General features: G+C 37.2%; 1 protein-coding gene across 4 annotated transcripts in view; it reads right to left on the bottom strand.

Moving 5' to 3' along the window:
• Window positions 1–16,131, bottom strand: part of Rpgrip1 (RPGR interacting protein 1) — a 61,463-nt gene that overhangs the window by 6,372 nt on the left and 38,960 nt on the right. For 3 of the 4 annotated variants that reach the window (XM_071606832.1, XM_071606834.1, XM_071606844.1), the window contains 3 exons: window positions 9,600–9,700; window positions 1,569–1,761; window positions 243–327 (listed from right to left, as the gene is read on the bottom strand). In XM_071606832.1, coding sequence (XP_071462933.1) covers window positions 243–327; window positions 1,569–1,761; window positions 9,600–9,700 — 379 coding nt within the window. Of the gene's footprint in view, window positions 1–242; window positions 328–1,568; window positions 1,762–9,599; window positions 9,704–16,131 lie in introns of all 4 variants that reach the window. The other variant, XM_034635374.2, reaches the window with a different exon arrangement.

Here is a 16,131-nt window from a genome sequence, read left to right as displayed (position 1 = left end):
ATTTGGGAAACTAAAGCATGAGGATCACAAATTCAAGGCCAGCTTGGGCAATTTATTGAGACCCTGTCTCAAAATAAAGATAAAAATGGACTAGAGGTATATAGCTCAGTGGTTAAATACCCAGTAATCCACATACACAAAAGAATAAATTAAATATTCAGCATCAGCACAAAACTAAACTCAGACTATTAAATTCCTGTTTGAATATCTCCTTCCTTTTAAAGTAGAAATCAGATGCTTACTGTCCTTGCTCAGGATTTTGAGCATTCAACATGGCAAACAGAAATTGCCTTCGGCCTTGTTGCTCCAGTGGGTCCAGGTCTATCACTGTATTAAAGGTAAGAAAAAAAAGCAAAAAATCACATACTGTTGCTATTTGGGCATGAAGTCTTTCATAAGTAGTCTATGTAAAAAAGTGACAAACTAGATCTATGAGCTGGCTCCCTTTTTTTTTTTTTTTTTTTTTGTAAATAAAGTTTTGTTTTTAAAACAGCCATGCCTATTTATGTGTCTGTGGCTATTTTTTGTTCTTATTTTGGGGGGTTGGTTTTGATTCTGTTTGTTTTGTGGGGATGGACACCAGCATATTAATCACATGCTCTTCACTGAGCTACACCTCCAGCCTGTGTTTGTTTTTGAAACACAATGGCAGTCAATAGAGACTGTCTGGCCTACAAAGCCTAAACTATTTACCATCTGGTCATTTAAGAAAAAGAAGCCTTATAATCATCATTGAAAGCTGTTCTATCATATGCCAAAATAAATGTGCTCCCACTACTCCCTAAGCTAGAGAATTCTAGGAGACTGATTCTTTAGGGGCACCTGGAGATTCAAATTTGTGGTAGGGTCAACTCAGGACACCTATCTTCCTCCTCATTTTTGTATAGGAATGTTGCAACCTTAGCACACTTTCCTGTCTATATTATAGTTTAATATGGTCACAGGATTTAATTCAGACTGTTGTGTTGTATGAGACTTTTGTGAAGGCTGCTTAAAGGGCTCAGCTGGGAGGCATTCTTCCTTTCCCCAGCAGTCATTAGGAACCTTGGGTTAACCACAAAGAAAGAAGGTTAGGTAGGCTGTGGGATGATAGGAAGACAACAGTCCAGATCTCTGATAGTTGCGCACACCTCAGGTTTGCCAGCCCGTCTCAGAAATTTTGTTACCTAAATGAGAAGTCAACTTCTATCTTGTACATACTAGGGCAGGATATACTAAGAAAATAAATTAATTTTTTAAAAGGAAAAGAGTATTCAGACACAGTTGCACTTGTTTCTAATCTCAGCTACTCAGGAGGCTAAGGCAGGAGAATCCCAAATTTGAGGCCAGTCTCAGGAGACCTCAGACAAGATCTCAAAATAAAAAATAAAAAAGGTTGGGATGTAGCTTAGTGATTGAACCCCTAGGTTCAATCCCCAGTACTGCAAATCATCACCATCATTATCGCCATCATCATCATAAAAGATAAAATGGCTGGATTCACCTCCATCAGAAATCCAGAGCACTTCTGACCATCAATCTAAATGTCTGTCAGCCTCCTCTACCCCTCACCACACAGGATACCTCACCCTTGCTAAAGTGGAAGTGGATTTCTTCTCCTTTCCTCGGTTTCCTCAGGGATACTGGAGTCTCTGTCTCAGACAAGGGTAGATCGTAGAATCTATACTCCACATACACCTGCTTTATATTCTCATCAGACATCACTTCTGCCTCTGGATAGAAGGTCAGGGAGACTATTTCAATGCACATCTTCTCTGAATCCTAATAAGGAAATATTATAAGGAAAATATTATTTATTTCCTATAGGTTAGTGAGGCTCCAAGTGTTTAGACTCCATCAAATTAACACATTATTATCCAGAAATCAATCACAGACATAATCTAATATATTACTCCCTGAGAATCAATTCATAGGTTAAAACTGTCACCAAGAGACAACTTGTCTGAATTGTCACAACTAGTCTATGGGAAATTGGTAAGGAGAATCCAGCTATCTTCCAGTCAAATTTTTCCAGATCATCCTTTCTTGGCCATCTCCACATACAGAAAGAATCAAGATGATTTATGAAGAGAGAGCTTTTTTCCAATTTCAACGAAAACCAATCCAGTATTCTCCTGAGAATAGGACTTATAAGACCTGTCCATCGATCTTGGAGATTTAGTAGCTCCTTCAGCTACAACAAGGGCTTCCCGATTTCCAGTGATTTTTTTTTTTTTTAGTTGTAGATGGACACAATACCTTTATTTTATTTTATTTTTTAAAGAGAGAGAGAGAAAATTTTTTAATATTTATTTTTTAGTTTTCGGCAGACACAACATCTTTCTTTGTATGTGGTGCTGAGGATCGCCGGGCGCATGCCAGGCGAGCGCGCTACCACTTGAGCCACATCCCCATCCCCTATTTTATATTTTATTTGTTTATTTTCATGTAGTACCAGGGATCAAACTCAGTGCCTCACACATGTTAGGCAAGCACTCTATCACTGAGCCATAACTCTGGCCCACCAATGATTCTTTTGTCCACCTAAGTGCATGCCATGGAGGAGGCCACCAGACTCCCACAGTGACTCCAATACTTTCAACTCCACTTCAGGATTGCTGTCCTCTCTTTCGATTGTCCCTCTGTTCACACTAGCATGAGGGAAGTCAAAAGGACAGCTGGCAAATCTCCAGTTTCCAGAAGTAGACCAAGGTCAACATGAGTTCCTCCTTGCACAGTGTAGCAGCAAGACCATGTCAATACAGAGTGGTGTCCTGTAAATACAGAGTGGTGTCCTGTAAACCATGGTTCCCTTTTATCTGTGAGCATCCTCCTGGCTGCTTCTTTCCTTTAGGTCATCAAGACAATGCCCATACTACTCCAACTTATCTTTATAATTTTTTTTTTTTAAAGAGAGAGTGAGAGAGGGAGAGAAAGAATTTTAATATTTATTTTTTAGTTATCGGAGGACACAACATCTTTGTATGTGGTGCTGAGGATCGAACCCGGGCCACACGCATGCCAGGCAAGCGCGCTACCGCTTGAGCCACATCCTAGCCCCTAAAATATTTATTTTTTAGTTTTCGGTGGATACAACATCTTTGTTTGTATGTGGTGCTGAGGATCGAACCTGGATCGCACGCATGCCAGGCGAGCGGGCTACCGCTTGAGCCACATCCCCAGCCCCCCCAACTTATCTTTTCTTCTCGTAGAAAACAAATGGAGCACTTGTGTCTTCTAAGAAATTCAGCAAGCAATACTTCCCAACCATTGTGTGTCAGAGTCATCTATGATACTTTTAAAAAATAAATATATTTGGTGTTTTCCTCTCAGTAACCCCCATATAAACCCTCCCACAACCCCCATGAAGCAAACTCTAACTCTACACACAATGTTTTCCAAAACATGGGTTTTGGCACTTTGATGAATTAGCTTAATAAGTTTCACTAGTAATTTTTAAAATGAAATAATAAAATATAGGATAGGATGGGATGAGATAAGATAGGATGGGATAGAATAATGCATGGAAAATGGTAAGGGGTAAGGCTTGTTTCTTAAAACTTTCATTTATGGGGCTGGGGATGTGGCTCAAGCGGTAGCGCGCTCGCCTGGCATGAGTACCGCCCAGGTTCGATCCTCAGCACCACATACAAACAAAGATGTTGTGTCCGCCAAAAACTAAAAAATAAATATTAAAAAAAAATTCTCTCTCTCACTCTCTCTTTAAAAAAAAACTTTCATTTATGAGTTTACTGGGCACAAGGTAGAAATACATTTCTTATAGTGAGTGACATAAGAAAAATACAAAGGTCACTGTTATGTCAGACTGTTTAAGGTATCTCCTGAGAATATGCATTTAACTTTTAAATATTTAGATATAATTTACATACAGTAAAATGAAAAGAACTTAAATGTACAGCTTTGACAAATGTATACAATTGTGTAATCAACACCTAAGATATAGAAAATTTCTGTCATCCCAGAGAGCTCTCTCAGGATTCAATTTTTTTTTTTAAGTAACTTACCATTTATCAAGTACTCACTTAGTGTGAGGATATGATACTGAAAGCATGAGCAAGTATTTTATAACAAAACTTTATCCCCTTTTTCAAAAATTCAGTGCTTATTACATGTCTCACCTTGTGCTACATTTTTTTTTTTTAATGTAAGATCCTATTCCTTGGAACTTTATCTATGGAAAGTCTTTTTTTTTTTAAATATTTTATTCACATTTTTTAGTTTTGGGCAGATACAACATCTTTGTTTGTATGTGGTGCTGAGGATCAAACCCGGGCCGCACGCATGCCAGGCGAGCGCGCTACCGCTTGAGCTACATCCAGCCCCTATGGAAAGTCTTGAAGGTCTGTCTGAAGCAATTTCCTCAACACAGTATTTTCTTTTGTTTCTGCCAGGTACCTGAGGCACATCTTATGTGGGACACTTTATTCCCTAGCTTGAGGTTTTCAGACACTGGTAATGTAATTTGGCAGAAAAACCCACTTGATGGCTTCCTCCTGGTTATAAAATTCTCAAAGGAGAAGTTTTCTTTTTCTTTCTTTTTTTTTTTTTTGGTCCAGGGATGATTGAACCCAGGGGTGCTTAATCACTGAGCCACATCCCCAGCCCTTTTTAATATTTTATTTAGAGACAGTCTTCCTAAGTCGCTGAGGGCCTCACTAAGTTGCTGAACGCATGATCCTCCTGCCTCAGTCTCCCAAGCCACTAGCATTACAGGCATGTCCAACTGCACCTGGCTCTTTCTTTCTTCCTCAGTACTGGGTATATAACCAAGGGCCTCATGCATGATGGGCAAACGCTGCACTATAGAGCTACATCAACTCATCAAAGGCAATATTTTTCTTTTTTCACCTACACCCAGAGTCAAAACTGGTAAGTTTCTTTATGTCACTTTTTATGGGGCAGGTTTATTATAATTTCCTCATACATAAAATCATGTTTAAGTTATGAACTCTATAAACTCTATAAATGTTAAGCTGAATTTCTTAAGGTGTATTTGAGGAATAGGTGTCTTAAAAATTAATAGCTCTTGATCAAGCAAATTTTGGAAAATCAAGAACAAAGTTTTCCTGTTTCTTTAAAAGCACTGAAAGCTATTCCAAAGCTAACATACATTGGGATACTTTTAGACAGTGATACAGAGGTCATTTTTTAGATTACAAATTACTTTTGATATCTTCCCTGATAAACACTATTATTCCATTAAAACTGAGAATACTGCCATGCCTGGTGGTACACACTTGTAATCCCAGAGGTCTGGGAAGCTGAGGTAGGAGGATTGCAAGTTTAAAGCTAGCTTTAGCTACTAAGCAAGGCCCTAAGCAACCTGATGAAACCCTGTCTCAAAAATAAAGTAGAATAAAGGGCTGTGGGTGCTGGAGTTGTGGCTAAGTGGTAAAGTGTTTGTCCAGTACATGTGAGGCACTGGGTTCAATCCTCAACACCACATAAAAATACAAATAAATAAATAAAGGTATAAAACAATTTTTTAAAGGGTGGGAGGGCTGGGAATGTGGCTCAGTGGTAAAGTATCTCTGGGTTCAATGCCCAGTACCAAAAATAAACTAAGAATACCGGGGGAATTGTTAGTGACACTGTGAGAGAAAGGCCATTATATGGTGAGACTAAACTGACATAATTTGGGAGGGGGACAATAACTTCAAGTACATATTCCCATTAAAAACTAGTAATGCCTTATTGGGTGTCGTGGCATATTACCAATAATCCCAGCAACTCAGGAGCTAAGGCAAAAGGATTGCAAGTTCAAGGCCATCCTCAGCAATGCAGCAAGGCCCTAAGCAATTTAGCAAGACCCTGTCTCAACATAAAAATAGGGCTGGGGATGTGGCTCAGTTGTTAAGTGCTCCTGGGTTAAATCCTGGGTACCAAAAAAATAAATAAAAACCACAGTAATTCCTGGGCATGGTAGGGTACACCTGTAATCCTAGCAACTCAAGAGGCTGATAATAGGAGGATTGAAAGTTCAAGGCCAGTCTCAGCAATCTAGAGTGACCCTAAGCAACTTAGTAAAACCCTGTCTCCAAAATAAAAAATAAAAAGGGCTGGGGGTGTAGCTTAGTGGTAAAGCTCCACTGGGTTCAATCCCCAGTACCAAAAGAGGCAAATAACAACAACCAAAAAAAAAAAGTAATTCCACCTCTAGGAATCTACCATACAAAAATATTTAAACAAAGTACACAAAAATACTTTTTACTGAACACAAGGGTGTTTGTTCATTACCAGCTAATTTTTAACATCAAGAGACTGAACATGACCTAATAGCAAATAGTTGAACAAATTTATTCTATAGAATAGTATGTATCCATTAAAAGGAACTCTGTATATTTCTATATATTGAAACTGAAAGATGCCTAAGACAGATTGAAGGTGATTAAAAGGAGGCAATGTATAGTATGACTACATAAATATATATATATATATATATATATATATATATATATATATATATATATATATATATACACATATACATACATACATACACATTATACAAGTGAGTGTGTATGTGTGTTCACTGAAGGGGTATAAACCAGACTGTTAATAAGGATAATCCCTGGGCTGAGGTTGTGGCTCAATGGTAGAACACTTGCCTCCTATGTGTGTGAAGCACTGGGTTCGATCCCCAGCACCACATTAAAAAATAGTAATAATAAACAAACAAAATAAACTTATTGTGTCCATGTATATCTTTTTAGTTGCAGATGGACATGATATCTTTATTTTTATTTATTTATTTTAATGTGGTGCTGAGGATCAAACCCAGGGCCTCACACACGTGAGGTAAATACTCTACTGCTGAGCGACAACCCCAGCTAACTAAAAATATTTTTAAAAAATAATAAGAACAATCCCTAAGGAACAGTAGTGGGAGGGGCTAGGGGCCCTACTCAATACCTGTGTACAATTACTAAGTCCTATTAAATAATTTCTTTAGAACCAGGTACAATGGCATGTGCCTTCATCCCAGATACTCAGGAGGCTAAGGCAGAGGATCAAAAGTTCAAGGCCAGGCTGGGCAACTTAGTGAGATCCTGTCTCACTAAGTAAATTGAGTAAGAAAACTTTGTCCTTTATATATCTCTATATTTTAATTTTAACAAGAGAGTCACATTACTTTTAATATTGAAACTTTATTTCTAAAATATATGTATTTATATTAAATGTCAGTTTGGTAGTGCTGGGTCATAATGACAGCAACTGTTTCAAGAGTAGACGGGACAGGGGCTGGGGTTGTGGCTCAGCGGTAGAGCGCTCCCCTAGCACAGGTGGGACCCAGGTTCAATCCTCAGCACCACATAAAAAAATAAAAAGGCGTTGTGTTGTGTCCATCTACACCTAAAAAATAAATATTAAAAAAAAGGAGCAGAAGTCCTCCTTTTTAGTCCCAGAGGAAAAAGACAAAGTAAAATGAGTCAAAACCAAAACGAAAAAAAAAAAAAAATCATAAGCAGGGGATGGGGTTGTGGCTCAGTGTTAGAACCATTATTCCCATTTGCTTTAAGACCTCAGATTTTTGTCTCTTTAGCAGTAGCATATATTCAGAACATCAAATTTATTCTCTTTGTCTCTTAATTTCTGTCTTCCAGGATGTCCTAACCCCTTGTATATGCTGACTGGTTAATTTTAACATCTCTGCACCCTGGCAAAATTAGCTAGCACACCAGAAATAGTAAGCTAAAAGGCATTATCTTTCTGTCCCTAACCTTGTGTAACTATTTCTGTTCTGCCAGCAAGTTCAAATGAGTTAGTATATATTACAGTGGTAATATTACTAATTATATATTGTGTATGTGTGTGTGGTGTGCTGGGCATTGAACCCAGGGCCTCACACACCCTAGGCAAGTGGCAAGCACTCTACCACTGAGGTACATGCCCAGTCCAATTGTATACTTCTTTTTGCTGGGATTACAGGTATGCACAAACATGCCCACCTCCTGAGGATCCATAAAGGGAGGTAAGTACAAAGGACCTTATGGGCCCTTGTGCTGATTAATAGAGCTTTCTGGGGACAGTCTTAAACAGCCTATCAATATGGTTCAGTTTTCATATTTAATTTCTCAAGTAATACTTTTGAGTGCACAAAGGTTTGTAGTTTGGTAGCTAAGTGCCCCTGGGTTCAAACCCCAGTACCAAAACAAAAGTTCAGAAGAGAAACTTAACCAATTTGTCATATTATATGTTTAAGTCTAGTGACTCTGAGTTCTTTCTCTCCATTCTAGTATCCTTCATTTTCCTGCAACTCCTCAACACAAATTCTGACTTCCAAACAAGTCTATGAAAGCAACAATTCCCTTTTTTGGAATTCTTACAAACCTTAAATTTTATATCAACATAATTTATCCACTTGATCCTATTTTAGGTCATCCTACATTTTTTTTTTTTTTTTTTTGGTATCAGGGATTGAACCCAGGAGTGCTCAACTACTGAGCCACATCCCCAGCCCTTATTATTTTTTATTTTGAGACAGGGTCTCACTAAGTTGCTTAGGGCCTCGTTAAGTTGCTGAGGTTGGCTTTGAACTTGCAATTCTCCTGCCTTAGCCTCCTGAGCAGCTGGGATTACAAGCATGGGTCACCATATCTGGCTCTTCCTATATTCTTAATGTTTCTAACAAGGTTCATAATCCTCAATTAGACCTTCATTTTTCATTCAACAAATATTTACTGACTACCTACAAATGTGCCAGAGAGAATGGCTCGAAGAAGATAATTGTTTTCTACATCATTTGTAATCCTATAAGATTCAAATACAATGATTTTTTAAAAATATATTTGTGAATATTTATTAACATACATGAATGTCCTCAATACGTGTATGTAACTGGTTCCCAATTTACAGCTTAACAGTTTTTTGGTTTTAGATGGTGTGAAAATAATATGTAGTAGAAACTATACTTTGAATTTTGAACGTTGATCTTTTCCCAGACTAGTGATAGCAGTATGACACACTCTCCTGACATTGAGCAGGGGCAGTGAGCTGCTGCTCCTAGTCAGCTATGCAATTACAAGGGTACAAAATCTGTACTCTACAGTGAAACTGTGTTACTAAGCCATGATATTTGGTAGGCCAGGGGCATTAAATGCACTTTTGACTTATTATATTTTAAGTTTATAATGGGTTGGGGACATACTCCCTTCATAGATTGAGGAGCATCCATAGTTTCAAAAGAGATTCGAGGCTGAAATGGTTAATATTTATAAATGGAGTCAAAATGGCAAAAATTGAATGATCTGTCTGAACCCTCCTCTAAAGAATCCTTTCCTTTACACATCCCAGAGTAAAGCTGCTCACCTTACATGGACTTAAAGACAAGGGCATCCATGAATCACAATGTAGAGTGAAGGGTATGAGAACAAGAAGTAGGCAAGGATCCAAACAGGAGACAGAACTGTTGAAGCAAGTCCTCATTTACACCAAACCAAACAAACTTCTATTATTGTGTAATGTACACTTAACTAAATAACTTACATTTCCCATCAAGTTCATTTAAATTGGATTTGAACTTCAAACATGTGGCTACTAAGCACACTGTCATTATTTACAGCCTGTGTCATACACAATGATTACTCCAGTGTACTTACTGTCTTAGGACATTTCTGAGATATGGGTGTCACTATGATGTCATCACTGTCTGTAGTTTGTGCTTCACTGGCTTCAGAAGCTTGTTCACAGAATTCTTGATCTGCTAGAGAAGAGGCTGACGTTACATAACTGTTTCAAAGTACTCTGTCCAGCCCAAGAAAAGAGCCAACAGCCACATCTCTGATTCCTTGTTTGACCACTAAATCTAAGTGTCTAGACTTTTACTTCACTAGCTAAGAATCAAATCCAATTTTTCAAGGCTCACATCTGAAAGAAAAAAAATTAAAAAAAGGAAAGATGGAAGAACAGAAACAGAGAGCAATGGAGGGAGGAAAGAGTAAAGAAGGCAAAAAGGAATGCAGGAAGGAAAGAAGGCAGGCAGGAAGAAAAGCAGGCGGGGAGGTTGAGGGCTTCCTGTAGGGCCTGAAGAAAATTACCAAGTTGAGGAAAAGCAGTGCAAATCAAGTATGACAACTGTATTTTTCAAAGATGGTCTCGAAACAATATGCATTACCTTCTCACAGTGTGATCTCCACACTTCTATTGTGTAATGAGGTCTATGTCCCTCCATTTCAACTGAGGGTGTAACTGTCTCAACCAAAAGAGTATGGTAGGAGTAATGCTGTGTAACCTCTAAAATGTGGCCCCTTGATCTCTCAGGGGTCTCACAGTTGGAAGCCAGCCAGCAAGTGTGGAAACTCAAGCAAATTGCTCAGGAGGGCCCATGTGGAGAGGAGCTGGGACCCCTGGCCCCTAGCCACTGCAGAGCTCCCAAATGAAAATCAGGACCACATGAAGTCATTAGAGTGCGCCATCATGCAAGCTGAACCCATGTGTTCCCTAGCTGAGCTATCTGAAGTTATGTGAAGGAGAATGACCCTTACCCCCGTGACCTGCCTAAACTACAGATTAGGGAGCAAAATAAATGGTTACTGTTGTTTTAAGCCACTAAATTTTAGGGAGGATTGTTACATGACAATAGGTAACTAAAAGACAGAAAGTCTGTGCCTCCTTCTAAGTCCTAGAGTTGTCTGTTTTATAGAGATCTCACAGGGAAAAGGTCTGAGATGGGAAGCAAAAGCAAAGTTTGCTGAGGGGCACAAAGCTTTGCCAACATCTAAGACCTTTTCCTAGTGATCTTCACCTAACAACCATGTAGATTTTTCTCTAAAAGATTAATAAACTCGTTTTCAATAACTACAGCATCTTGCCTCTGACATGTCTATCTGGACATCTGAAACCAGGCAGATTTTAGCTTCTTTTTTTTTTTCTAAATATTTATTTATTTATTTATTGTAGTTGAACACAATACCTTTATTTTATTTATTTATTTATTTTTATGTGGTGCTGAGAATCGAACCCAGTGCCTCACACATACTAGGCAAGCACTTTACCACTGAGCCACAACCCCGGTTCCAGATTTTAGTTTCTTTTGTCAACTAACTGAAGCTCTTATTTTCTGAAGAGTGACATTAAAATAATAACAATTATTTTAAATTATTTAAATGGTATTCTAATTATGACAATAAATAGTTGACTATAAATAGTACATGCTTTTTAATTACCTCCTGTCCTATATCTCATTTTCAATAAAGAAAAAAGAACAGTGGTGTAGGTCAGACTTGATCAAATACCTGAGCTCTTTTCTTATTTGTATCGCTTTAATTTCTTTCATCTGTCTAATTGCTCTGGCTAGTTTCCAGAACTATGTTGAATAGACGTAGTGATAGAGGGCATCCTTGTCAGTTTTTTGTTTTTTTAATTTTTAGATGGACTCAGTACCTCTATTTTATTTATTTATGTGGTACTGAGGATCTAACCTGGGGCCTCAGGAATGGAAGGCAAGTGTTTACCATTGAGCCACAATTCTAGCCCTCCTTGTCAATTTCTAAAGGGAGTGCTTTCAATTTTTCTCCATTTAAAATGATACTGGCCTTGGGCTTAGCATAGATAACTTTTACAATGTTGAGGTATATTCCTACTATTCCTAGTTTTTCTAGTGTTTTGAACATGAAGGTGTGCTGTATTTGGTCAAATGCTTTTTCTCCATCTATTGAGATGATCATATAATTCTTGTGTTGATGTGATGAATTACATTTATTGATTTCCAGATGTTGAACAAACCTTGCATCCCTGGGATGAACCCCACCTAACCGTGGTGCACTATTTTTTAAATATGGTTTTGTATGTGATTTGCCAGAATTTTATTGAGAATTTTTCCATCTATGTTCATCATATTGGTCTGAAGTTTTCTTTCCTTGATGTGTCTTTGGTTTTGGTACTAGCATGTTATTAGCCTCACAGAATGAGTGTGGAAGGGTTCCCTCCTTTTCTATTTCATGGAATAATTTGAGGAGTATTGGTGTTAATTCTTCTTTGAAGGTTTTGTATTTTTGGTTCAGAATCCCTCTGGTCCTGGGCTTTTCTTGGTTGGTAGGCTTTTATGGTGTCTTCTATTTCATTGCTTGAAATTAATCTGTTTAAATTTTGTATGTCCTCCTGATTCAGTTTGGTTAGATCATATGCCTCTAGAAATTTGTCAATGTCTTCAAGATTTTTCTATTTTATTGGAGTATAAATCTTCAAAATAGTTTCTAATTATCTTCTGTATTTCAGTTGTGTCTGTGATGATATTTCCTTTTTCATAATGAATTTTAGTAATTTACATTTTTCTCTTTCTCTTTGTTAGTATGGCTAAGGGTTTATCAATATTATTTATTTTTCCAAAGAACCAACTTTTTGTTTTATCAATTTTTTGAATTGTTTCAATCTCATTGATTTCAGCTTTGATTTTAATTATGTCCTATATTCTACTACTTTTAGTGTTGATTTGTTCTTCTTTTTCTAGGACTTTGAGATATAATGTTAGGTCATTTATTCATTGACTTTCTATTCTTTTAATGAATGAGCTCAATGCAATGAACTTTCCTCTTATCACTGCCTTAATAGTGTCCCAGAAATTTTGATATGTTGTATCAGTGTTCTCATTTACCTCAAAGTATTTTTTTATTTCATCCCTGGTTTCTTCTGGTATCCATTCATCATTCAATAGTATTTTATTTAGTCTCTAGGTGTTAGAGTAGCTTCTATTTTTTATTTTATTGTTGATTTCTAATTTCATTCCATTATGATCTGATAGAATGCAGGGTAGTATCTCTAATTTTTTTGTACTTGCTAAGAGTTACTTTGTGGCATAAGATACAGTGTATTTTAGAGAAGGATCCATATGCTGCTGAGAAGAAAGTTTACTCACTCATTGATGGATGAAATACTCTATATATGTGCATGCGTTAAGTCCAAATTAATGATTGTATTATTTAGTTCTATAGTTTGTTTAGTTTTTGTTTGGAAGATCTATCCAGTAGTGAAAGAGGTGTGTTAAAGTCATCTAGTATTACTGTGTTGTGGTCTATTTGATTCTTTTTTTTTTTTTTTTTCCTTTTTCGGATCCCTGTGTTTTTTTTCCATCCTTTCACCTTTAGTCTATGGATGTCTTTGCCTATGAGGTGAGTCTCTTGGAGAAAGCATCTATTATTGGAGCATCTTGGCTTGTTTGGGGGCTTTTTTTAAAATACAATCTGTCAGTGTATGTCTTTTTTTTTGGGGGGGGGGCGGGGAGGGTATTGGGATTGAATCCAGGGGTGCTAGACCATCAAGCCACATCCCTAGCCTTTCCTTATTTTTTATTTTGAGACAGGGTCTCACTGAATTGCTTAGGTCCTGGCTAAATTGCTGAGGTTGGCTTTGAACTTGCAATCCTCCTGCTTTAGTCTACTTAGCTGCTGGGATTTCAGGAATGTGCCACTGTGCCCAGAGGTCTATGTTTTTTGATTGTTGAATTTAGGCCATTAACATTCAAGGTTATTATTGAGATATGATTTGTATTCCCATTCATTTTGGCTTATTTCTGGTTTTTAATTTGACTTAATTTCTACTTTGATTGTCTTTTCCTTAACTGTAGTTTCTCCCTTTGCTGGTATTTACTTTTTTTTTTTTTTCCATTTCCTCCTCATGAAATATTTTCCTGAGAATGTTTGGAAGTGCAGGCTTTCTAGTTGTGAATTCTTTTAATTTTTGTTTATCATGGAAGGTTTTTATTTCATTTTCTAATCTGAAGCTTAATTTTACTGGATATAAAATTCTTGGTTGGTAGACATTTTCTTTCAGAGCTTGGTATATGTTATTCCAGGACCTCCTAGCATTAAGGGTCTAGGTTGAGAAATTAGCTGATATCTGAATTGGTTTCCCCCTATATAAAAATCTAATACTTTTATCTTATGGCTTTTAAAATTCTATCCTTATTCTGTCTTTTCATTATAGTGTACCTTGGTGTGGGTATGTTGTAATTTTTTGCATTTGGGATCCTATAAGCCTCTTCTATTTAATTTTTCATTTCATTCTTCAGGTTTGGGAAATTTTCTGATATTATTTCATTGAAAAGATTGTGGATTCCTTTGGTTTGTATCTCTGTGCCTTCCTCTAACCCAATAAATCTTAAATTTGGTCTTTTCATGTTATCCTATAATTCTTAGAAGTTCTATGTGGTCAATTTTATTTTCAAGATGGGCTGGGATTGTGACTCAGTGGTAGAATGCTTGCCTATAATGAGTGAGACACTGGATTAAATTCTCAGCACTGCATATAAACAAACAAAATAAAGTCCATAGACAACCAAAAAAACATTAAAAAAATATTATATATTTTGTCTTCACTGCCTGAGGTTCTGTCTTCCAAGTGGTCTAGTCTGTTGGTGATACTTTCCATTTACTTTTTAATTTGGTTTATTGATTCCTTCATTTTGAGGATTTCTGCTTGATTTATTTTTATAATCTCTATCCCTTTATTGAAGTGATCTTTCACTTCCTGAAATTTATCTCTGATTTCACCTTACAATCATCCTTTATGTCATGGATCAGTTTAGTTATGTACATTCTGAACTCCTTCTCTGACATTTTTTCTACTGTGTTGTCAATGGATTCTATTATTGGAGCATCTTGGTTTGTTTGAGGGACTTTGTTCCCTTATTTTTTCATGTTGTTCATGTGTCTTCCCATCTTGCAGTGTGGATCTACTAAGGTAGTACAGTATTTACCCTGGAGACTTATTGTGTCCCTGAAGGTTTCAAGTACCTCGCCTTTAAGGGGGAGATCAATATTAACAGCAGCCAATGCAAACAATATACAGCCTTGAACCAAACAGCTCCTATTAAGAAGTCAGGCACTTCTCTCCCAGGCAATCCTGAGGGCTGAGGGCTAGATCCTATGTGCCTGTCACAGAGACCTGTTCTGTATGGGGCAGATCAGGACTAGGCACAAAGAGCTGTGGGCTAGCCACACAGCTGTAAGCAATGGCCTGTGAAGACAAATACTATTTTAATGCCAGATTTTTGAAAATTAACGTATGTGTTAAAATTCACAATGAGCCAATCCCTAAAAAACAAATGCTGAATGTCTTCTCTGATATGGGGGGGGGGGGTGACTCAAAATGGGGTAGGGAGGAAGAGCATGAGAAGAAGATTACCTCTAGATAGGGAAGAGAGGTGGGAGGGAAAGGGAAGGAGAAAGGGAATTGCATGGAAGATAGGAGACCCTCATTGTTATACAGAATACATGCATGATGAAGTGAGGAAAAAGAAAAAAAAAAGAGTGTGTCACATTAGATTGGGTAGAGAGAAGTGATGGAAGAGGAGGGGAGAGGAAGGGGGGAAAGGAAGGACAGCAGAATAAAATAGACTTTATTATTGTTGTATGTATATACATGACTGCATGACCAATGTGATTCTGCAACCTGTACACTCAGAAAAATGAGAAATTATACCCCATCTGATTCAAATGTACGGTATATCAAGATCATTGTACTGTCACGTGTAACTAATTAAAACAAAAAAAATTCACAATGAACAAACATCAAAATTTTAAATAAAGACAAGCTAAGTTTATTAAAATTACCTTGCTTTGATTTCTATTTGTACTACTGAGTATTCATCTCTAAACACTATAGTTTAGATTTGCCCATTTTTGAAATCTATAAAAATAGAAGCATACCTTATATGTAATGTATGTTATGTTTGGGTTCTTTCACTCATAATTATATTTTCAAGAGTCATTCATATTGTTGACAGAAGCTACAGGTCTTTTTTTCCTATACAGTATTTCATTACATGCATGTATCATAGTTTACTAATCACTCTATTACTAATGAACATTTGTGTTGCTTATACTGTATTGTTCTAAAGAACAAATATATCATGATGTAGCACTGCACATGGCTGTCCTTCCTTTTTGTAGAGTGGGTTTCAAATCTTTTGCCCACTTTTATACTGGCTTTTCCTTTTACTTTTTTTTTTTTTTTTTTTTTTGGAGGGGAGTACCAGGTTGAAGTCAGGGGCACTCAACCACTGAACCACATTCCCAGCCCCTTTTTATATTTTATTTAAAGACAGGGTCTTGCTGAGTTGCTTAGCACCTCACTTTTGCTGATGCTGGCTTTGAACTCTAGATCCTCCTGCCTCAGCCTCCCAAGCCGCTGGGA

Source organism: Marmota flaviventris, chromosome 2 (assembly GCF_047511675.1).
Source record: "Marmota flaviventris isolate mMarFla1 chromosome 2, mMarFla1.hap1, whole genome shotgun sequence".
Classification (NCBI taxonomy): Eukaryota; Metazoa; Chordata; class Mammalia; order Rodentia; family Sciuridae; genus Marmota; species Marmota flaviventris.
Note: the sequence above shows the minus strand (reverse complement) of the source record. Positions and strands in the feature narration are given on the sequence as shown.